Here is a 23,072-nt window from a genome sequence, read left to right as displayed (position 1 = left end):
GGAAAGTCGGCATAGTCCATTTATGATTAGCTTCTAACAACTGCATTGTGTTGGTTGACATAACATGCCACACAGTATCTCTACAGTTTCAACCCAACGTCATGACAATTTGAGTCGACTCAGAATAAAGGCTTTGTATTTGCATGCTTTACTGCATTTTAAACTTTTATTTTTCCCTGCACATTTAACTCGATACAAAAAGGCCACTTGTTTCTCGTGATCACCTTTTGGGGAGAAAAAAACACAACATTACCAGCTGGGTTGTTCCTTTGGAGATGTCCAAAGAGACCTCATTAGGCGAATGCGAATGCAAACTGAACTGGCCACAAAGGCAGGTACGTCATGGCTTCAAGACATTCAATCTAAATAAAGCACCACTTTAGGTAAGAGACCCCGCAGCCAAAGGATAAATGCAGCTCTGCTGAAACTTAGAAAGTAAACTCAAATTCCACTCCAGTCCAGCACCCATAACACAGCCACTGAAATAGAAAGCGGCATTTAATCCAAAAAAATTGACAAAGTCAACTTAAACTTCAAAAAACAGTGCAGTCAGAGAGAGCAGACTTGGACTAGATTCACAGGTTATGCAATTCATTTAAAAAAAAATGCTATTCAAGTCATCTGTTCCCATTCAAAATTTCAGACCTCAAACGGCACCACCCTGAGCAACAACAGTTAAGGGCCTGTCCCACTATGGTGACCTTATTGGCGAGTTTAGGAGAGTCTGCGTTCGCCACAAGCTCGCAGCATGGTCGACACATGGTCGTAGGTGGTCTCTGGTGAATCTCCTTCATGGTTGAGAGGAGTTCCCGCATAGCGGTCACTACTCGCGGCCTCAGTTTGGTCGCGGAAACATGTTGCAACATGTTGAAAAAAATTTCTGCGAGGGAAAAAAAAAAAAAAAAAAAAAAAAAAAAATTGTTCGGCGTGGAGAAAATCGATAATTTTGAACTCGTAGTGCAGTGGTAGTGGGGTCGCCATGTCGGTGTAAGTAGTCGAGGTAGCCGTAGGTAATCTCCTTTGCTGACCAGGCATTTTAATTGGCTCATTGGGGGGGGGGGGGGGGAAACTTAAGCACGAGTTTTCAGAACCAAGGAAAACTGACCGGTAATGTTAAATGCCTGCTAAACTTCACAGCTGTGTACCTCTGGTTTATTAAAATTTGTCTGGCCCCTTCTTCCCCCCCCTTCTAAAGGAATTACCGTACACTGTGCTAGCCGTCTTTAACCTTCCTGTTCATCGCGGGTATCACCTTGGCTTTGCACCGTGTGAATTTCAGACAGCGCGCCCCCGCTTTCCCTGGCCCCCTCCTTGGCGCTGTGTGTGTGTGTGCGCGCGTGTGTGTGCGTGCGCCACGCTGAAGGTTGATCCAACTCGCGTGTTTTCAGGCGAGTGTCTCCGAGCTTGAAGGTCGCAGACAGTTTGCGGAAAAGTCTCGTAAGTGGGACAGGCCCTTTACTCTTGCTGAAACATGTAGACAAAAGACCAATTTTAAACACATCCAGTGTAGACTATTCTAAGCTCTTGTAACTATCATGAAGGGTTTCAAGATTTACATTCCAGTTAAAGAATTGCATATTGTTCATTAAGCTACCTCAATGCATTACAAGCCGATCCAATTTAAAAGTATAGGCAGCTGCATTTAGGTCCATTCCCATGAGAATAATATAGTTGTTTTTATTTAATCCCTTTTACGTTCATCCTGGAAGTTACAATATTGGAGAACGTCCCATAGCTCAGACCAGTGACATCGATAGCAAGATCATAGGAAGATAATCTTCAGGTACGAACAAGTATTGGTGTGACTTGCACCCTTCCAATATCACACCGGGCCATCCAATTTAGATGATGTTTCTGGCCAGAATGCAAAAGGCAGGCAATGCCATTTGGCTAATGATGAGTCTCCAGCTCTACCACCGTCCATTCCCCTTGTGAAGAGGAGAGGTCTTCAGGAGAGAAGCTGGTTACGGACGTAATGCTGGCCGTGGAGTCATCTAACGGCGATATGAGATTGGTCCACTTGCTCAGCTCTGCTTTGTCAACCATTACCTTGCTTTGTAGCTTGACTCCATCTCCGGAAAGTAGTAGCGTGTGGTTGATCAGCTGCTGCACGACTTCCACCGGCTCAATCTGCAGGGACAAGACTCTGTCGCTGGGATCTTCAATGAACTCGAGGCAGGGCAGATCCAGTGTCTGGAGATCTTTGCTCTCATAGTCCTCTTCGAGCCTGCTCTCCTCACAGTCGGCCGCTTCCACTTCATAGATTGTGGAGAGGATAGGTGGGAGCAGTGGTGTTATCCAAGGTACACAGTGAGTCTGCACTGTTTTATCACCCTCATTCATGATGCCTGCAACAAGTGACAGCACTTGAAGATTTTGGAAGAGAGAGAGAAAATAAAAATAAAAGCAGCAAAATCCTTCTTGCATGCAATCTACAACTAGAGTGTTGACGTTTGCTGAGCAAATGCAAACAGGATCAAGAAGACATTGTACAAACTAGATGATACATTTCTTGCAGAACATTCATCTATGCACAAACATGTATTAGAACTGAATCAAAAGGGAAAGTGCTTTCAGTGACAAGTCGCTACATAAAGTCATTGGGGGGAAAAAAAAAAAAATGTTTTAAAGGCGTTTCATGGTCCTTGCTTGTATGAACGCCACAAGCATTTTGCAGACAACACAACTTTCAAACGGTCCTGCCAATTTGGCATACACTTCCTTTTAGTATAGGATGATGTTGCAAAACGGCAGGCACCGTCAATAAAGGGGAAAAGTTACAATTCAAAGCAGAACGGCATCGTCTGGGCTTGATGGCTGAAGTTTGGCTTAACGTCCAATTTCCCCCCAAGGTTATTATAGTTTCCCAGTTCCCAATCAAGAGCAGCGTTTTCCGTTTAATGAATACGAGGGCCACGGCTCCAGACAAAGCAAGAACAAAAACTTGCAAGAAATTTCAACGGTTCTTGATCGATGCGGCAGCACAAAGTGACAAGACGTGTTAGACAGGCAGAGCGAGTGCAGATGGAAGGCTAAACATACAAGGCCAGCACACTCAGTACAATAGTCATTGGAGGCATACAAAGTGTATTACATTTGCCACCACAGTTTGCACTCTAGTGCACTTGGACTTGACTACTGCAACACATTAGCAGTTCCTCAGCTGTTCAACAGGAATAATATTAGGAAACACAGCAACTTGTTAGCTTGTTTCAGATTAGGCAGAGGTTCACTTGCACCTCTGCCAACCTCATCTACTGTATCCGTTGTTCAAGATGTGGACTCTTATTCATCGGCGAGACCAAACATAGACTGGGCGATCGTTTCGCTGAACACCTTCGCTCAGTCTGCCCGGACCTACCCGATCTCCCAGTTGCCAAACACTTTAATTCTGCTGCCCATTCCCATACTGACCTTAACGTCATCCATTCCTTCTCTCCAGAGATGCTGCCTGTCCCGCTAAGTTACTCCAGCTTTGTGTCTACCCACACAGACCTTTCTGTCCTGTCTCCTCCATTGTCAGAGTGAGGTTAAATGCAAATTGGAGGAACAGCATCTCATATTTCGCTTGGGCAGCTTACAGCCCAGTGGTATGAATATTGATTTCTCTCATTTCAGGTAGCCCCGGCATTCCCTCTCTCTCCATCCCTCCCCCACCCAAGTCGCACCAGCTTCTCGTTTTCACCCAACAAACAGCTAACAATGGCCTGTTTCCTTTATCAGAGCTTGGACAAGTAGGACAGAATAGAACATTTTCATTGAGACAATACCAGACCAATTGGATGTAGATGCATTTAAGAATACAACACTCCTCCCATTTTAATTCTGACAGAAGGACTCGAAGCTAGGCAATGGGTGGTCCTCAGACATCTACAAAGCTCTAGCTATCCTAGCATTGAACTCATCTTTGCAACACCTACCCTCATTCTAAACTGAAGATACAGACACAGAATACTGGAGTAACTCAGCGGGACAGGCAGCATCTCTGGAGAGAAGGAACGGGTGACGTTTCGGGTCGAGACCCTTCTTCAGTCTGAAGAAGGGTCTTGACCCGAAACGTAGCCCACTCCTTTTCTCCAGAGATGCTGCCTGTCCCGCTGAGTTACTCCAGCGAAGGAAATAGTCTGAAGAAGGGTGTCGGCCCGAAACGTTGCCTATTTCCTTCGCTCCATAGATGCTGCTGCACCCGCTGAGTTTCTCCAGCACTTTTGTCTACCAACTGGAGAATAGCCCCGAGCTTCAGGTTCCTGGGAGTCAACATCTCCGATGACCTCTCTTGGACCCACAATACCTCAACTCTGATCAAGAAGGCTCACCAGCGTCTCTTCTTCCTGAGGAGACTGAAGAAGGTCCATCTGTCTCCTCAGATCCTGGTGAACTTCTACCGCTGCACCATTGAGAGCATCCTTACCAACTGCATCACAGTATGGTATGGCAACTGCTCTGTCTCCGACCGGAAGGCATTGCAGAGGGTGGTGAAAATTGCCCAACGCATCACCGGTTCCTCGCTCCCCTCCATTGAGTCTGTCCAAAGCAAGCGTTATCTGCGGAGGGCGCTCAGCATCGCCAAGGACTGCTCTCACCCCAACCATGGACTGTTTACCCTCCTACCATCCGGGAGGCGCTACAGGTCTCTCCGTTGCCGAACCAGCAGGTCCAGGAACAGCTTCTTCCCGGCGGCTGTCACTCTACTCAACAACGTACCTCGGTGACTGCCAATCACCCCCCCACCCCCCGGACACTTATTATCACTTATTATTATTTATTTAAATCATTTGCTATGTCGCTCTTCCAGGGAGATGCTAAATGCATTTCGTTGTCTCTGTACTGTACACTGACAATGACAATTAAAATTGAATCTGAATCTGAATCTGAATCTGAATCTGAGCTAATATCTACGTCATTGGAAGGAAACAGTCGGACTATTGTTGATCGGATTTTACCTTGCACTAAATGTTATTCCTTTTATCATGTATCTGTACACTGTGAATGGCTCGATTGTAATCATGTATTGTCTTTCCGCTGACTGGTTAGCACGCAACAAAAAGCTTTTCACTGTACCTCGTAACAATAAACTAAATGAGAGTCAAGGGAGAGATCTCTAGCTAGTATTACTCATTTTAAAATATACATCATATCAGGTTGCATGGAGGATCGACCTGGGCTTTGGTTTCGAGATCAAGGATGCTCCACCCAGCACCACACCCCCTCACATACCACTCCCCACCCACAACCAGTGCACACAAAGCCTGTACAAAATGGCCAGTTCCATCATAGTATAACACTTTATTAATCAATATTGAATGAACAAAAAAAATGATTTACACAATTTCTAATGCCCTGCAGGTTTGTTACCAAGATGTTAGCAGTGATGAGCAAGAACATCCATAGAATTCAGATTAAAAGTAGGTTCAGGCAATGTGTTTGGGCATCAGAGTCCAGGACAAAAGGGTGTATATATTACAGTGGTATCTATTACATTTACAGAAATGCCACCCAGGGGGAAAGCAAATTTTTATTTTTCTAAAGTAGCATTTCATACATTACCTGCCAACATGTTATCATTCTTTTCATACAGAGGGTAGCATAGCTGTTGCATGCAACCTCCATTTGCTTCATCCGTACCACCAGACATCTCTTGTAATTTAGCCAGCTCCCCGTCGAGGCAGTTCATGGGATGGTTTGCTCCTGGGACCTCTGCATTCATGGGCAGTGATTCATCGGCCAACTCACTGGGAAGGTCTTCCACCAGGTCAAATGCTCGCTGCACGTTTAAAGTCACGTCGGGGATGGCTCCAGTCAAATTCTCAGCTTCAATAGGGCAGCCACCCCGAGTGGGAGACCCACGGGACTGGCTGTCAATCGCCGGGGGGAGGCTCGAGACCTGGTTGTCCACGGGAAGACCTGCCTGCAGCTCCATTGTCGAGAGCAGGCAGCTTTGGAGGGCAAGTTGCCCCAACCCTGGAGAGCTGGGAGTCTCGGCAGTCGCCAGCTCTTCTATTTCCTCCACAGCCTGGAGACTAGAGGGATTGAATTGGGAGGAATTAAACGCAAGGGAGAGACTTTCAGTTTTCAATTCAGTGGCAGCTTTGTCCTCAAATACAGGGTTGTCGATCCCTTCTAATCCACGCTGGTTCGTTATCTCAGCCACGCTTTCAAGATCACCCTCCAAATGATCTTCATCATCTGAAGAGACCATGGGTTCAGTTGAAGAACCTTCAAGTAGGTCATCTGCTGGTAGCGTCTCCGGTTCGTAATCACCCCTTTCCAAGTGAATCCCCAAATCCTGCTCCACCAGATCAGGTTCGCAGATCTCTCTTGGAGGAGAGCCGTCATCTGCAGATTCCAATTTCCCCGACTTGGACTCGACTCCAGAACTGCTGTTGTAATCCTTCAGCTCTTCCGGAGTGCTGGTGACACTGCTGCTCTTCCCAGCCATGTCCGGGCCGCTCAGCGAGCTAGCCTGGGATGTACCATGGTCTTTGCACCCATCTCCAAGCAAAATACCAAGCTTCCCTCCAGAGGGCAAGTCTTCACTTTCAACGGGATGTTGCGACTCTGCATTTGTTCTGAAACATTCCACCAGCAGCTCGCAAAGCTTGAAGGCTACATCTTGCTCGCAGCTCGAGAGCGTCTCTGGAAGGAGCTCTTCAGGAGGAGTTACCTCGATCTCTGCCTTGGGGTATCCACACACAGTCACATTCACACTCAGCATAACCTGCTCCCCAGTAGATACATTGCTGCTGGACTCCAGAGAGCTCGCATCTTCCAAGCCACTTCCTAAAGGAGCCCCCCTAGCAAGTGTTACGTTCTGCAAAGTAGGGGCAAGGACAACATTGTCCCCAATTACAGGTAGATTTTCTGGTGGACTTGCTGGAGTAGGATCGGGAGTACCAAGATCCACAATGGATGGAGCCCCTTCAGAACATGGCAAAACAGAGTCCTTCTCAACAATCCATTGGCTCGGCAGGAAACATTCTTCCAAATGGATCAAGTCTACTTCTCCACCAATATCAATCATATTGTCATCCTCGTTAGTCTGTTGAACTTCATAATGGTTTACATTAACTGTATCTAACCTTTCAGGAACATTATGTTCATTCCCAACCATGGCTCCAATATTTTCCATTTTATCAATGTAGGTTAAACACAGCCCTGGCTCAAGATTTGGGTCAGAATTAATCTCTCCTTTGTTTAACTGGCCAGCCAATTTAACAGATCTAAAACATTCCATATCTTCTTCTCCTTCGAATGCCGGCACATACACACTTGGTTTGGCCTCAGCACCCGCCACCTTTCCCTCTGCAGGAGCATTTTCACCGGCAGGGCCAAGGGTAAGGGCTGCCTTCATTCCTTGTGGAGAGGGCGCGTTTCCGACGGTCAGACTGTCCCGTGGCTCCTCAACCTCATCTCCAACGGCTGGTCCAGTAACCAAGCTGGTAGATGGCCCCTTCATCGTGGCCTCGGATTCAGCATTGAGGCGGCTCTCCAAGAACCCACATCTCCCAACGTTATTCTCAGAGAGAGACTTTGTGGTGTTTGACGATCTGCCACTTGACAAGGGTTGCTTCTCGATGGCTTGGGCGGTCTTCGTTGAAGGGTGAACAGTGCCCACCAAGCTCTTGGAAACAGAGGTATCAGGCAATATCCCCTGTCTTTGTTTAACAGGCAATTTGGTCTTCAGGCTTGCATCCACATGTTTTGTTTCAGAAGAAGAATCTGAAGGCTTCGGCAGTTTTAGCTTGCTTGTCCTGCCAATGACGCTGCCTTTAGCCGCTTCCAAACTTGGAATCTTCTTTAGCTGGGAAGAGCAGAGAGTCAGGTCTAGAGAGATGGAGGACAAAGTCAACCAGATTATTAATACATTCAACAGTAACATGAACTAGCAAGTGGCAGCATTCAAATGGATGATGGCAGCGATGAACTCAGGTGGCATGATGCCAAAATCAATCCATTAAAACTAAAGTGAAAACAGGTCATTTTATTCCCTCCCCCCCCCCCCCCCCCCCCATGCCTCACCTGGACTCTCACTTTTACCTCACCTCCCCCTCCTTCCCTTCCTCCAGCTTCACATTCTGCAACTCTTCAAGCTTCTTCTGCAGTTGTATAGGGCTCTGGTGAGACCACATCTGGAGTATTGTGTACAGTTTTGGTCCCCTAATTTGAGGAAGGACATCCTTGTGATTGAGGCAGTGCAGCGTAGATTCACGAGATTGATCCCTGGGATGGCGGGACTGTCAGATGAGGAAAGATTGAAAAGACTAGGCTTGTATTCACTAGAGTTTAGAAGGATGAGGGGGATCTTATAGAAACATATAAAATTATAAAAGGACTGGACAAGCTAGATGCAGGAAAAATGGTCCCAATGTTGGGCGAGTCCAGAACCAAGGGCCACAGTCCAAGAATAAAGTGGGAAGCCAATTAAGACTGAGGTGAGAAAAAACTTTTTCACCCAGAGAGTTGTGAATTTGTAGAATTCCCTGCCACAGAGGGCAGTGGAGGCCAAATCACTGGATGGATTTAAGAGAGAGTTAGATAGAGCTCTAGGGGCTAGTGGAGTCAATGGATATGGGGAGAAGGCAGGCACGGGTTATTGATTGGGGACGATTAGCCATGATCTCAATGAATGGCGATGCTGGCTCGAAGGGCCGAATGGCCTCCTGGACCTATTTTCTATGCTTCTATGTTATGCTTCAATACTGACTTCTCTCACCTTCTGTCTTTTCATCTCTGGCCTTTGTCCAACCTCCCATCTATCAAATGTTCCCCCCCCCCCCTCACCCATAACCTGCTAGTCTCCATTCTGCCCCTTCTCTCACCTAGACTTTCTTCTCTTACCCCCCCCCCCACCCCCCCAAAGTTTGAAGGAGGCCTCGATCAGAAAGATCACCTATCCATGTTCTCCAAAAGATGCTGCCTGACCCACTGAGTTACTCCAGCACCATTCAGCTTCAAGTTGGGTCTAATAGTCAGAAGACACCATCCATCAGATCCTCGCTGCTCAAGACCGCAAATAATCAAGTCAAGTTTATTTGTCACATACACATACGAGATGTGAGGTGAAATGAAAAGTGGCAATGCTCGCGAACTGTGCAAAGAGCAAACAAACTACAAATATTACATATTTGTGGGAGGGAGGGAAGAAAAAGGAAAAAAACAGCAATTTTAAAAAGACACCACACAAGAGTAGAATGGTGCAGTAAAGTTAAAATCCTCGTACATGGAAGGTGAATGGATCCTTTGATCGAGGAGGAGATATCTATGGACTTCAGGAAACGTGGGCCTGGTCCACATAGCTTGCCCTCGAACGTTACTTTTAGCCTTGCAATCACCGATTAACGCACACACACACAACACCAAGAGAGTCAGAGTTTGCATGCAGTCACTGTTTCACATGAGAGTTGATAGAAATACATTGGGCCGTACCCCTCCTTGGTCATCTACTTTGTTCTGGCCTTTTCCCTACCTCCAGATCACCCCCTTTCACGGTCAGTCTGAAGATGGGTTCCGACCCAAAACATCACCCATCCGTTTTATCCAGAGACACTGCCTGACCCACTAAGTGACTTCAGCACTTTGTATCCATCTTTGAGAGACTCCATCTTGGAACGCTACCTTCAGTTTCAATACCATGGTGTAGGTTTGCTCCACCCACTGCTGTACATCCTGGTCAGCAAAAATCATTATTCACATATTCTCTTAAAATGAAAGACTTGCCATTAACTCTAGGTATCATGGGCCAATGTGTGGATAGTGGATGCAGTTTCAACACATGCACCTTGTCAAGAAAGGATTCAGACAAACTTTGTGCAAATGTCAAAGGTGTGGCGTCAGCTGATACACAGACCACTTATGGTCGAACCCTCGCCAGTAGCTACGAGGGCTAGCACATGACACAATGGGCTAAGGGGGAGTGTCCTGCTACTTAAGCTTGTCTCACCTTGAGACCTCGGCAGTCGACAGGTAGCTGAGCCCGAGAGAACAACCTCGCTCAGCTACAGCAGCAATGATAATTACGTCAGCGGACCAACTTAACATGTAACACCTAAATAAAACTACTGTTTGAACCTGCCTGACGTCTAGCCTTATTCACCACGTTTGGTGCCGCTACAAAGGGGTGTGGGCTAGTTCAGGGTCTTGAGGGAGGGGCAGGCGGGGTGCTGACTGGATAGACTACCTGGCTAAGGGACCCATCAGTCAGATACGAACATATAGAGTCATAGACTTCAGAGATACAGCGCGGAAACAGGCCCTTTCTGGCCCACCGAATCCACGTCGACCAGTGATCACCCCGTACACTAACACAATCCTACACACACACACACACACTACATGCAATAAGTCTCACTGCAATAGACACAAAACGCTGGAGTAACTCAGCGGGTCAGGCAGCATCTCTGGAGAAAAGGAATGGGTGACGTTTCGGGTCGAGACCCTTCCCCAGTCCCAGTCACAATAATACTTTAACCCTTTTTCTGCCAATTTCATCTAAGAACTGCTCCGTACTCCAGCAAACACGTCTCACTCAGCAGACACTCAGCAGTACAATTTGGGAGAAATCATGTACAGACCACCTTTAGACGTCCTGTTAGAGGCAGGAGAGCGCTTCTCCGGTTTGGATCCTGCCGTCAGGACACTGGGTTTGACGGTTCGAGCGCAAGTCAGGCCTTCGTTGAGTTGCTTCGACATTGGTGGCTTCCTCACTGCTCCAGTACTTGCTTGGCAGGAGGTGGCCATCGAGCTGTTGGGCCTGGGAAACAATTGGAAGCATAGCAGCCTGTTAGATTTATTTAACGTTTAAAAAAAAGTTATTTAGCGTTTGTTGGCTCTGGGCCTCTCCACGCAAGAGTTCAGGAGGATGGTGGAGGTCTCATTGAAACTTACCAAATAGTGAAAGGTGTGGATAGAGTGGATGTTTCCACTAGTGGGAGAGTCTGGGACCAGAGGTCATGGCCTCAGATTTAAAGGATGTTCCTCTAGGAAGGAGATGAGGAGGAATCTTTACTCAGAGGGTGGTGAATCTGTGGAATTCTTTGCCACAGATGGCTGGGGAGGCCAAGTGAGTAGGTATTTTTAAAGCGGAGATTGGTGGGTTCTTGATTAGTACAAGTGACAGCGGTTACGGGGAGAAGGCAGGAGATAGATCCTAGAATTAATGAGGCACGGTGGCGCAGCGGTAGAGTTGCTGCCTTACAGCGAAAGCAGCGCCGGAGACCCCGGTTCGATCCCGACTACGGGTGCTGTCTGTAAGGAGTTTGTACGTTCTCCCCGTGACCTGCGTGGGTTTTCTCCGAGATCTTCGGTTTCCTCCCACACTCCAAAGACATACAGGTTTGTAGGTTAATTGGCTTGGTGTATGTGTAAATTGTCCCTAGTGGGTGTAGGATTGTGTTAATATGCGGGGATCGCTGGTCGGCACGGACCTGGTGGGCCGAAGGGCCTGTTTCCGCGCTGTATCTCTAAACTAAACCTCCTAGTCTGACAGGTTTAAGGGTAGAACATAGCTCCCTGATGTTCTGCACACTGCCTGCAGGTGGTGCCATTTCCCTTCACCCAACTGTTGACGGACAAGAGACACGAAAAATGGGGTTCGATCCCGACTACGGACGCAGCCCGTACAGAGTTTGTACGTTCACCCTGTGACCGCGTGGGTTTTCTGCGGGTGCTCCGGTTTCCTCCCACACTCCAAGGACATGCAGGTCGGCGGGTTAATTGGCTTTGGTAAAATTAAAAATTGTCCCTAGTGTGTGTGTTGAATGGAACCAGTGTGGAGGTGATCGCTGGTTGACGTGGACTTGGTGGGTTGAAGGGCCTACTGCTATGCTGTATCTCACAAAACTAAAAGCTGGTGATGACACAATGGCCTATTTAATGTGATAGTGGGTGGCCTATCAACCCCAGCAGCGCCAATTTAGATCAGTTCCCTTGCTTCTTGTCCTATTTTTAAATATTCAATTTCTTTTTAAATTTGTGTTTCCATTTTAACATTCGCAGCCGTCAAGACCCACAGCTTTCCAAATTGCCGTCCCTCTCAAGAGCAAAGTCCAGCTAGAACTTTATTCTGAGGCATACGGGTGGCGATTTTAGACATACAGCGCAGAAACAGGCGTTTTGGCCCATCGAGCCATCACTGACCAGCGATCCCTGTACTACCCTACACACACACGAGGGACAATTTACATTTATACCAAGCCTACACACCTGTACGTCTTTGGAGTGTGGGAGGAAACTTAAACACCCGGAGATCACGGGGAGAACGTACAAACTCCGTACAGACAGCACCCACAGTCAGGATGGAACCCGGGTCTCCGGCGCTGTGAGGCAGCAACTCTACCGCTGCACCACCCTTCCGTTCCTGCACCTTTATAGAACAAGCTCAATCTGCTGCCTACAATGACTCCATAACGAGCAATCCGATAGCATAGTTACCCAAGTCATGTTGGCCCAAAGGCAGGAATGAAATGGAACAATGGCGGGGAGCATAACGGATGAATCAGTCAGCCAATAATCACAACAATTGTCTGGAGCGACTCCGATATCTCCCGCCCCTTTGTGATATCAGGCAGGATCGGATTAACCACTGTGAGGCTGTCAGAAGCATTTTCACGGCATAAATATATTGCAAGATTAGACAAAGGGACAGGTTTCAGGCAGTAGAAGGGAGCAGCCACTGTTATTAGAATGGAACGGTCAGCAGGAATTCAAGACCTTCCACCTACAGAGGCAACATCCACCCTGCACCCACCCAGCACAGACCTGAAAGCAGAAAACCAGTAGATACAAAATGCTGGAGTAACTCAGCGGGTCAGGCAGCATCTCTAGAGGAAAGGAATAGGTGACCCTTCAGACCCAAAACTTCACCCATTCCTTTTCTCCAAACATGCTGCCCGACCCGCTGAGTTACTCCAGCATTTTGTCTATCTATCTTCGGTTTAAACCTGGAACTGCAGTTCCTCACTACACGAGAAAAAAATCAGGTTGGCCAGTAGTTGTTATAGGCAGAGAAACACGCCCTTTGGCCCAACTTGCCCACACCGACCAACGTGGCCCAACTTGCCCACACAAACCAACATGGCCCAACTTGCCCACACCGACCAACGTGGCCCAACTTGCCCACACCGACCAACATGGCCCAACTTGCTCACACCGACCAACATGGCCCAACTTGCCCACACCGACCAACATGGCCCAACTTGCCCACACCGACCAACATGGCCCAACTTGCCCACACCGACCACCATGGCCCAACTTGCCCACACCGACCAACATGGCCCAACTTGCCCACACCGACCAACATGGCCCAACATGCCCACACCGATCAACGTGGCCCAACTTGCCCACACCGACCAACGTGGCCCAACTTGCCCACACCGACCAACGTGGCCCAACTTGCCCACACCGACCAACGTGGCCCAACTTGCCCACACCGACCAACGTGGCCCAACTTGCCCACACCGACCAACGTGGCCCAACTTGCCCACACCGACCAACGTGGCCCAACTTGCCCACACCGACCAACATGGCCCAACTTGCCCACACCAACCAACATGCCCACACCGACCACCATGGCCCAACTTGCCCACACCGACCACCATGGCCCAACTTGCCCACACCGACCACCGTGGCCCAACTTGCCCACACCGACCAACGTGGCCCAACTTGCCCACACCGACCAACGTGGCCCAACTTGCCCACACCGACCAACGTGGCCCAACTTGCCCACACCGACCACCATGGCTCAACTTGCCCACACCGACCAACGTGGCCCAACTTGCCCACACCGACCAACGTGGCCCAACTTGCCCACACAAACCAACATGGCCCAACTTGCCCACACCAACCACCATGCCCCATCTACGCTAGTCCCACCTGCTTGGCTTTCACCTACATCATTCTAACCTGTCCTAGCCATGAACCTGTACAAATGTTTTTCAAACAATGTGATACTTATCTCAACTCCCTCCTGTGGCAGCTCGTTCCATATACCCACCACCCTTTGTGTAAATAAGGTTTCCCCTCAGGTTCCTATTCCATCTTTAACCATCACCTTAAACCCATATCCTTTGGCTCGCGATTCCCCTGCCCTGGGTAAAAGACTATATTTACCTAATCTGTGCTTGAATGTTCTCTGGCTAATCAAAAAGTGTGAATAGCAGGGCTCTTGGGCAGGTTGTTGGGCAGAGGGATCTATGGTTGCAGGTGCAGAAGGTCATAAATGCTAGGAGCAGAATTAGCCCATTCAGCCCATCAAGTCTACTCTGCCATTCAATCATGGCTGATTGATCGCTCCCTCTGAACTCATAGGTTAGCACGGTGGGGCAGCAGTAGAGTTGTTACCTTACAGCACCAGAGAACTGGGTTCCATCCTGACTATGGGCGCTGTCTGTACAGAGTTTGTACGTTCACCCCGTGGGTTTTCCTCGCGAGCTCCGATTTCCTCCCACACTCCAAAGACATGCAGGTTTGTGGGTTAATTGGTCCTAGTGCGTGTAGGATTGTGTTAGTGTGCGGGGATTGCTTGTCGGTGCGGTCCCGGTGGGCCAAAGGGCCTGTTTCCACGCTGTATCTCCAAGCTAAATTAACCCTTTACCTGCTCACTGTGCTGCAACTAGGCTTGACTGGTCTTCCTGCTGGCTTCACTGCAGCAGCAGCTGGTGCTGGTGGTGGTTTCTTTGAAGCTGTGGAGACAATTACAATGAATCAGTGAAGGCACCATTTATAACCAACCTTCCTTGACCACAGCCCAATCCTCACATCAGATGCTGCATTTTGACAGCTAGCATGGATTCTCAAAAAAACAGAATGATTTAAATTCAAATTATTTAAAGAAATCGCTTGGGACAAGAGCCATGGTCTTAATATCTGCAACATTAGAAAAAATAGTCAGTTTAGTCAGAGTGAATGTGTAGGAGGGAACTGCAGATGCTGGATCACACCAAAGATAGACAAAAGATATGCTGGAGTAACTCAGCAGAGCAGGCAGCATCTCGAGAGATGGAATGGGTGATAATAATAATAATAATAATAATGGATGGGATTTATATAGCGCCTTTCTAATACTCAAGGCGCTTTACATCGCATTATTCATTCACTCCTCAGTCACACTCGGTGGTGGTAAGCTACTTCTGTAGCCACAGCTGCCCTGGGGCAGACTGACGGAAGCGTGGCTGCCAATCTGCGCCTACAGCCCCTCCGACCACCACCAATCACTCACACACATTCACACACAGGCAAAGGTGGGTGAAGTGTCTTGCCCAAGGACACAACGACAGTATGCACTCCAAGCGGGATTCGAACCGGCTACCTTCCGGTTGCCAGCCGAACACTTAGCCCATTGTGCCATCTGTCGTCACAACATCTGTCGTCCCAACAATGTTTTGGGTTGAGACACAGAGTGAGTGTGCATCACATTCTCGACACACCCTACGTTGCAACAAGGAAGAAATATCCACACCAATTCAGAACAGCTACAATCTTGATTAAGGAACAGCCAGTTACTAATTGGGTCTCGAGGCAGATAAAGACATGTGAAGCCAATAATAATCTCAAAAAATTAGGCAAGATAAAAATACTCCATGATAAAAAAAAAAAAATCCTTCAAGGCAAAAAAAACAAAAAACAAACCCAAAAGAGGTTTAAAATGCATTTGCAGTAAGAGGAAAAAGTTGGCCTTAGTAACCAAAATGCAAAAATGCTTTCCTTTGCAAAATGCAGTTGTTTTCAATGCCTTCATTTCAAAGTGAGGAGATAGTGGCCAAAACTGATTAAGGCTGAAGCGTGCAAATGTTTTCACAGGGATGGAAAGAAATATAGCAACACCTGCTTATACTGTGTAGGGAGGAACTGCAGATGCTGGTTTAAACTGAAGACGGACACTAAATGCTGGAGTAACTCAGTGGGCCAGGCAGCATCTCTGGAGAGAAGGAATGGGTGACATTTCTTGAAGGCATTTCTTTTGTCCTGAAGGGATTTTTTTGTCATGGAGTATCATTATCATGCGTAGGTTTTTGAGATTATTATTGGCTGAACCTGTCTTTATCTGCCTCTGAAGTCTAATTAGTGCTTGAATGTTTCTTAATCAAGGTTGTAGCTGTTCTGAATTGCCTGCCTGCCCCACCCTAAACTTACTGGAGTTACTCCAGCGTATATGTGAAACTGAACTGTAGTCGTGCACCGATGGGAAGTTTGACATCCTCCCCATGACCACAACAGGTTCCCTCAGGGTTCTCCAGTTTCCTTCCACATCCCAAAGTCATGTGGCTTGGCAGTCGAAGTGCCTCTCCCTCTAACGTCTAAAGAATACAATGAGTGTTGGTGGGGGGGTGGGGGGTGACCATGTGTGGAGATACTGCAAGCAGGAATTATGCCACCTGCACTAGACACACAAACACACGCACACACCTCCACCCCATGCCTCCATCGATGGGGGTCCAGTGTTAAAATTAACCCCAGGATTTGGGGAGTTGGTTTGTGCAATGGTCTGGGCTGCGTCCACAATTCTCCGCATGCATCCCTGGGTGTGATATCAACCACCTCCTCCGCGTTAAGTGGGTTCACCACCTGGTGGGGGGCGCAGCGGTAGAGTTGCTGCCTCACAGCGCCAGAGACCCGGGTTCGATCCTTACTACGGGTGCCATCTGTACGTTCTCCCCGTGACCCACGTGGGTTTTCTCCGGGATCTCCAGTTTCCTCCCACACTCCAAAGACGTACAACAAAGTTGTCCTACAACTTTAGGCTGTGCACGCCATTCACATTAAGAAGAATTGGCTCGATACAATTGCAAAGTGTCCCTAACGTGTGTGGAATGGAGCTGGTGTACGGGGACCGCGGGTCGGCGTGGACTCAGTGGTCCGACGGGCTGGTTTCCACGCTGTATCTCTAAACCAAACCCCCACACACTGCTGTGATAGCCCCCTCTCCACGCCCATTCTGTTCACCAGCAAGACAGATGGTGGAAGCTTGCAACATGGTGGTTCAGCTACACATTCATTCTGCCCAGTCTGAAGAAGGGTCTCGACCCAGAACATCATCCAAACCTTCTCTCCAGAGATGCTGCCTGCCCCGCTAAGTTACTCCAGCATTTTGTGTCTATCTTTAATTCTGCCCAGAATAGCTCAAAATAATGAGACCGATTTAACCTTCGACAAAGCTAGTCAGAGAACAGTTATAGGGAACAGGGAATTGAAGGCAATATCTCCAAGTTTGCGGATGACACTAAGCTGGGGGGCAGTGTTAGCTGTGAGGAGGATGCTAGGAGACTGCAAGGTGACTTGGATAGGCTGGGTGAGTGGGCAAATGTTTGGCTGATGCAGTATAATGTGGATAAATGTGAGGTTATCCATTTTGGTGGCAAAAACAGGAAAGCAGACTATTATCTAAATGGTGGCCGATTAGGAAAAGGGGAGATGCAGCGAGACCTGGGTGTCATGGTACACCAGTCATTGAAAGTAGGCATGCAGGTGCAGCAGGCAGTGAAGAAAGCGAATGGTATGTTAGCTTTCATAGCAAAAGGATTTGAGTATAGGAGCAGGGAGGTTCTACTGCAGTTGTACAGGGTCTTGGTGAGACCACACCTGGAGTATTGCGTACAGTTTTGGTCTCCAAATCTGAGGAAGGACATTATTGCCATAGAGGGAGTGCAGAGAAGGTTCACCAGACTGATTCCTGGGATGTCAGGACTGTCTTATGAAGAAAGACTGGATAGACTTGGTTTATACTCTCTAGAATTTAGGAGATTGAGAGGGGATCTTATAGAAACTTACAAAATTCTTAAGGGGTTGGACAGGCTAGATGCAGGAAGATTGCTCCCGATGTTGGGGAAGTCCAGGACAAGGGGTCACAGCTTAAGGATAAGGGGGAAATCCTTTAAAACCGAGATGAGAAGAAATTTTTTCACACAGAGAGTGGTGAATCTCTGGAACTCTGCCACAGAGGGTAGTCGAGGCCAGTTCATTTGCTATATTTAAGAGGGAGTTAGATGTGGCCCTTGTGGCTAAGGGGATCAGAGGGTATGGAGAGAAGGCAGGTACGGGATACTGAGTTGGATGATCAGCCATGATCATATTGAATGGCGGTGCAGGCTCGAAGGGCTGAATGGCCTACTCCTGCACCTAATTTCTATGTTTCTATTTCTATGTTTCTATTACAAAATAATTTCATTTTAAACCATTTTGGTAAACAGGCTTTGATAAATAACTGGTCTAAATTAATGCAACTTTTAAAGATTTTTTTTTAAATTATGTGGCGTAGTCTTGTGGTGAGCTTAGCCAGAAGGGAGAGAGGGGGGGGGGAGACCCAGCTACATACAGAGAAGGGAGATTCAGCTGCTAAAACATATGGAAGAGGCATTTTAGCCTCCACATTGCTGTTACCCCCAGTCGAGACACACTGAAGGTGAGTGACACAGAATGTTAAGAATATTTCCTGTGCCAAACATGCCAAGGTCCAAAACCCATTGCTGGAAGAGACCCTTGGATCAGGTAGGTTTCGGAGAGAGAGTTAGCTTTCCGGGTCGCCTTCTTGAATAATAGACTAGGTATGCACAGACACAGAATGCTTTGCACTGAAATTGAACACTGCCTCAGAAACAGACTACACTAGATTATATTTCTATTTTTACACAAGTAAAATACCGCAGACACACACTCCAGGTTAGACGTCCCTTCAAGAACTAGGATTACCATGTGGTGTAGTGGTTTTCCTAGCTACTGCCGAGAGGAATATATTTAGTTAAATTACTTGAATTTAAGTAGGGGGGGGGGGGGAGGGAATTAGGATTCAAAACATCCATCTATCCATGTTCTCCATGGGCGGTGGATGGCACGGTGGCTCAGCAGTAGAGTTGCTGCCTCACAGCACTAGAGACCCGGGTTCGATCCTGACTACGGGTGCTGTCTGTACAGAGTTTGTACATTCTCCCCAGGATCTGTGTGGGTTTTATCCGACACTCCAAAGACAAGCAGGTTTTGTAGGTTAATTGGCTTGGTATCATTGTAAATTGTCCCTAGTGTGTGTGTGTGTGTATACGTGTGTGTGTGTGTGTGTGTGTATGTGTGTGTGTGTGTGCGCGTGTGTGTAGGATAGTGTTAGTGTGCGGGCGATCGCTGGTCGGCACGGACTGGGTGGGGCCGAAGGGCCTGTTTCCACACTATCTCTAAACTAAACAATAAAGGGCCTGTCCCACTTTCACGACCTAATTCATGATCTTTTTTTACTCGTGGACATTTTTCATCAGGCTAGAAAAAACGCCCCGACCTACTTGATGCCACGAGTACCTACGACTAGCATCACGGCCTCGTGACGACCATGCTGCGAGTATGAGTCAAGGGCAAACTCGGCAGAGGTCTTGAATTAGGTCGTGAAAGTGGGACAGGCCCTTAAAGCAGCCCGACCTGCCTTGGCGGCAACTGCAGGTGCTTGGGAGGCCCCGACCACGGGTGAACATCTGGGAAGATCGGTGGGGAAGCTGACTGGACTATGGTACCTTCCTCAACTTTGGTTCCACTGTGTTGTGGTTATGTTGTATCATGGACTTCTGTGTTTGTGCTTTTTTTAAATTTTAATATGTTTTATTTATTTATCATTTATTTTTATGATACTTGACTGTAAGGAAAATTAATTTAGTTGTCTCCAATATGAGATAATGACAATAAATTGAATACAATACAATACAAAAGTTACTCCAGCAATGTATCCCACACATTCCGCAATGCTGGAGATCTCCCATGTGTTTCAGTCTCGTCATGTCCCACCCCAACCAAAGTGGACACGGAATAGACTTACCTGCAGAGGTGTGCTGCGCTGGGTTTTTGACTTTAGCACCAGTTTTGGCAGGGGGCAATGCCTTGGCTGCTGCACCTCTGGCCACTTGGGTGGATAGGCTATCGTTGGTGCTGGCACTGCTGGGCACAGCCACATTCTCCTCAGCCATCTTATTCCTGGCCATCATTTTCTTCTCCATTATTTTGTCGTGGGCAGACATGCCCGACCTCGGCGCAGTTTTGGCCGCTCTTGGATCCTGCTCATTGGTCTTCTTGACCAGTTTGCTGGCCTGGGAGGGGTTTGTCCGGCTGGAGGTGGGTGGTCTACTGCTCGAGGTGCCCACTTTGGCCTTGACCTGAGAGCCAGCGGTGGGCTTCGAACTCTGCCTCTCCTTGGTGGCCCCATCGTTCTTCTGCTTGCCCGGCATTGCCACTGCACCTTTGGCGTTGGCATCAGCTGGAGGGGATTCCTCCGACTCTTCAGACTTCATGGCCTGGGGGTCTTGGGAGCAGAGAGGGGCTGAGATTTAAAGACAAAAGGAGAGAGAGAAAAAAAACATGAATTCCAGAGCAAAATAACCAAGTTGCACAAACCAAAATCCATCACTAGAAACGTCCTCTAAAGAGATTTATTGCTGGCTGGAGACCACAAGACATAGATGCAGAATTAGGCCATTCAGCCCATCAGGTCTGTTCTGCCATTCGATCATTCGTTTTCCCCGCCCAGCCCCATTCTCCAGCCTGCACCCCACAACTGTTGATGCCCTTACTAGCAATGTCTAATTTTAAAAATACCCCATGACTTGAGTAAAGGCGGGGGTTACAACTGGAATTAAACAACCAAAGTAGACAAGCAAGGACTGCAGGAGGAACTCAGTGTGAAAGGTTCAAATCAGTCTCTTCCTCCCCCCCCCCCCCCCCATACAGCAAGGTAACTAGCCCTTCAGCCCACCAGATGCAATGATCACCTGTTCAATGTTATCTCACCTTTTATAGAAACATAGAAAATAGGTGCAGTAGGAAGCCATTCGGCCCTTCGAGCCAGCACCGCCATTCATTGTGATCATGGCTGATCGTCCCCAATCAATAACCCGTGCCTGCCTTCTCCCCATATCCCTTGATTCCACCAGCCCCTAGAGCTCTATCTAACTCTCTCTTAAATCCATCCAGTGACTTGGCCTCCACTGCCCTCTGTGGCAGGGAATTCCACAAATTCACAACTCTCTGGGTGAAAACAATTTTTCTCACCTCAGTCTTAAATGGCCTCCCCTTTGTTCTTTTCATCCACTCCCTACACATTACGGGCAATTAACCCAGAATCCCGCACGTCTTTTGGATGCGAGAGAAAATCCACGCGGTCATCCGCGCGGAGAGAAGGTGCAAGCAAACTCCACACAAACAGCACCAGAGGTCAGGATCGAACCTAGACCTCCGACGCTGTGAGGCAGCAGCTTGTGCCACCTTATTCTCTGTCCATTTCCCTCCACAGATGCTGCCCATCTACCAAGTTCCTCCAGCAATATTCATCAAGGAGAAGGATTTTTTTTTCCCCCAGTCGATAATTTATTCCCAAGGAAAATCTTGCAGAGTAGAATTCAACAAACGAATGACATTTCAAAGCTGCTGAAATGTTCATTACTGCACCACAAGAAGCAGCTTGCACTCCAATATGCATATTAACAGTGCCAGGATAGAGAGGGAAAAAAACAAGAAACCTCCCACCAGTTATTGCTACCCATGTCTAATGAATATGCAAACCTGTACGTCTTTGGAGTGTGGGAGGAAACCTGAGCACCCAGAGAAACCCCACAGGGAGAAGGTACAAACTCCGTACAGACAGCACCCTTAGTCAGGATGGAATCTGGGTCTCTGGCGCTGTTATGCCCCTGTCCCACTTAGGAAACCTGACGGAAACCTCTGGAGACTTTGCGCCCCACCCAAGGTTTCCGTGCGGTTCCTGGAGGTTGCAGGTGGTTGCAGGTAGTGGAAGCAGGCAGGGAGACTGACAAAAACCTCCGGGAACCTCCGGGAACCGCACAGAAACCTTGGGTTCCCGGAGGTTTTTGTCAGTCTCCCTGCCTGCTTCCACTACCTGCAACCTCCGGCAACCACCTGCAACCTCCGGGAACCGCACAGAAACCTTGGGTGGGGCGCAAAGTCTCCAGAGGTTTCCGTTCAGGTTTCCCAAGTGGGACAGGGGCATAATAAGGCAGCAACTCTACCGCTGCCCCACGTTAGGTGACTGCTCTGCCAAGCACCTGGGTTCTATCCACTGAAATTGGATCTCCTGGTTCCCTGCCCTTTCACCACTCTTTCCCGTTAGAAATTCCACATTTAAGGTGTTGTCACTAAAAGCAAGATTTACATCGCATCTGCACACATCGAGAGTGTGACAACAACTTCCATCGTACAAAAGCTTGCGTTGAAACGCAAGAATCTACAGCCAGCGGGTCCTTGAAACAACCTTCACAGCTCTAACCGCAATTAGACCAAGAAATCAGAGAATGACAATAGACGACAGGTGCCGGAGTAGGCCACTCGGCCCTTCGAGCCAGCACGGCTGGGGATACTCACGTCAGGGAGGATCTGGAGAAACAATTAGCTTTGGTTGGAGACCCTGCAATGAAATGCAAGCAGGTTTCACATCGATGACGGGAGAAATAATTTTTTTTTTCCAGAGCAGATACTACTAAATATTAAAGCAAAATACAGAAAAGCATTAACCAAATAACAAACCTCACGTCCCTCTGCACACCAGAGTCTCCTGGCTGCAGTGGTTGTATCTCACCACAATACAAGCCCTCTCAAGTCAAGTCAAGTTTATTTGTTACATACACATACAAAATGAAAGTGGCAATGCCTGCAGATTGTGCAAAAAAACCTACAGAACAGAATCAGTGAACTCTGTCTCTCTTCCCCCCCCCCCCCCCCCCCCCACCACATAGGAGGGGTCTTTTTCTCTCCCTCCTGAAAGAGCAAGATCCTCCTCTCCTCGACCTCCCCCTCTCAAAAGTCAAGATCCTCTCCTCCTCTCCCCCACCCCCAAAAGACAAGATCTATACCTGGGGTTTTGGCCCAAAACGTCGCCTATTTCCTTCGCTCCATAGATGCTGCTGCACCCGCTGAGTTTCTCCAGCTATTTTGTGTACCTAAGATCTATACCTCTCTCCTTCCAAAGGTGAAGTTCCAACAGTTGGGTTGAAGCACGCACTTTTATACTAAATCTAGACTAAGTGCAGACCCGTTGGGACTGTTCCCCCAACGTACCCGTTCCCCATCCGTAGCCCCCCCTGGAAGCGTAGTCCTCCAAC

At 48.1% G+C, this 23,072-nt stretch overlaps 1 protein-coding gene across 3 annotated transcripts; it reads right to left on the bottom strand.

Moving 5' to 3' along the window:
- Positions 1-1,325: 1,325 nt before the first annotated feature.
- Positions 1,326-22,579, bottom strand: LOC116966111. 3 transcript variants are annotated; one of them, XM_033012294.1, is made up of 6 exons: positions 22,226-22,579; positions 19,784-20,281; positions 14,591-14,678; positions 10,572-10,750; positions 5,548-7,824; positions 1,326-2,348 (listed from the first exon to the last, which is right to left on the bottom strand). In XM_033012294.1, exons 2-6 carry the CDS (start codon positions 20,250-20,252, stop codon positions 1,891-1,893), a joined length of 3,471 nt encoding a protein of 1,156 aa, XP_032868185.1. In that variant the 5' UTR covers positions 20,253-20,281; positions 22,226-22,579; the 3' UTR covers positions 1,326-1,890. The 3 variants fall into 3 exon arrangements, with proteins under 3 accessions (XP_032868185.1, XP_032868184.1, XP_032868186.1); XM_033012293.1 differs by lacking the exon at positions 22,226-22,579 and having other exon boundaries at positions 19,784-20,283; XM_033012295.1 differs by lacking the exon at positions 22,226-22,579 and having other exon boundaries at positions 10,575-10,750; positions 19,784-20,283.
- Positions 22,580-23,072: the final 493 nt, after the last annotated feature.

Source organism: Amblyraja radiata, chromosome 35 (assembly GCF_010909765.2).
Source record: "Amblyraja radiata isolate CabotCenter1 chromosome 35, sAmbRad1.1.pri, whole genome shotgun sequence".
NCBI classification, from domain to species: Eukaryota; Metazoa; Chordata; class Chondrichthyes; order Rajiformes; family Rajidae; genus Amblyraja; species Amblyraja radiata.
This window is presented reverse-complemented; position numbering and strand designations above follow the sequence as displayed.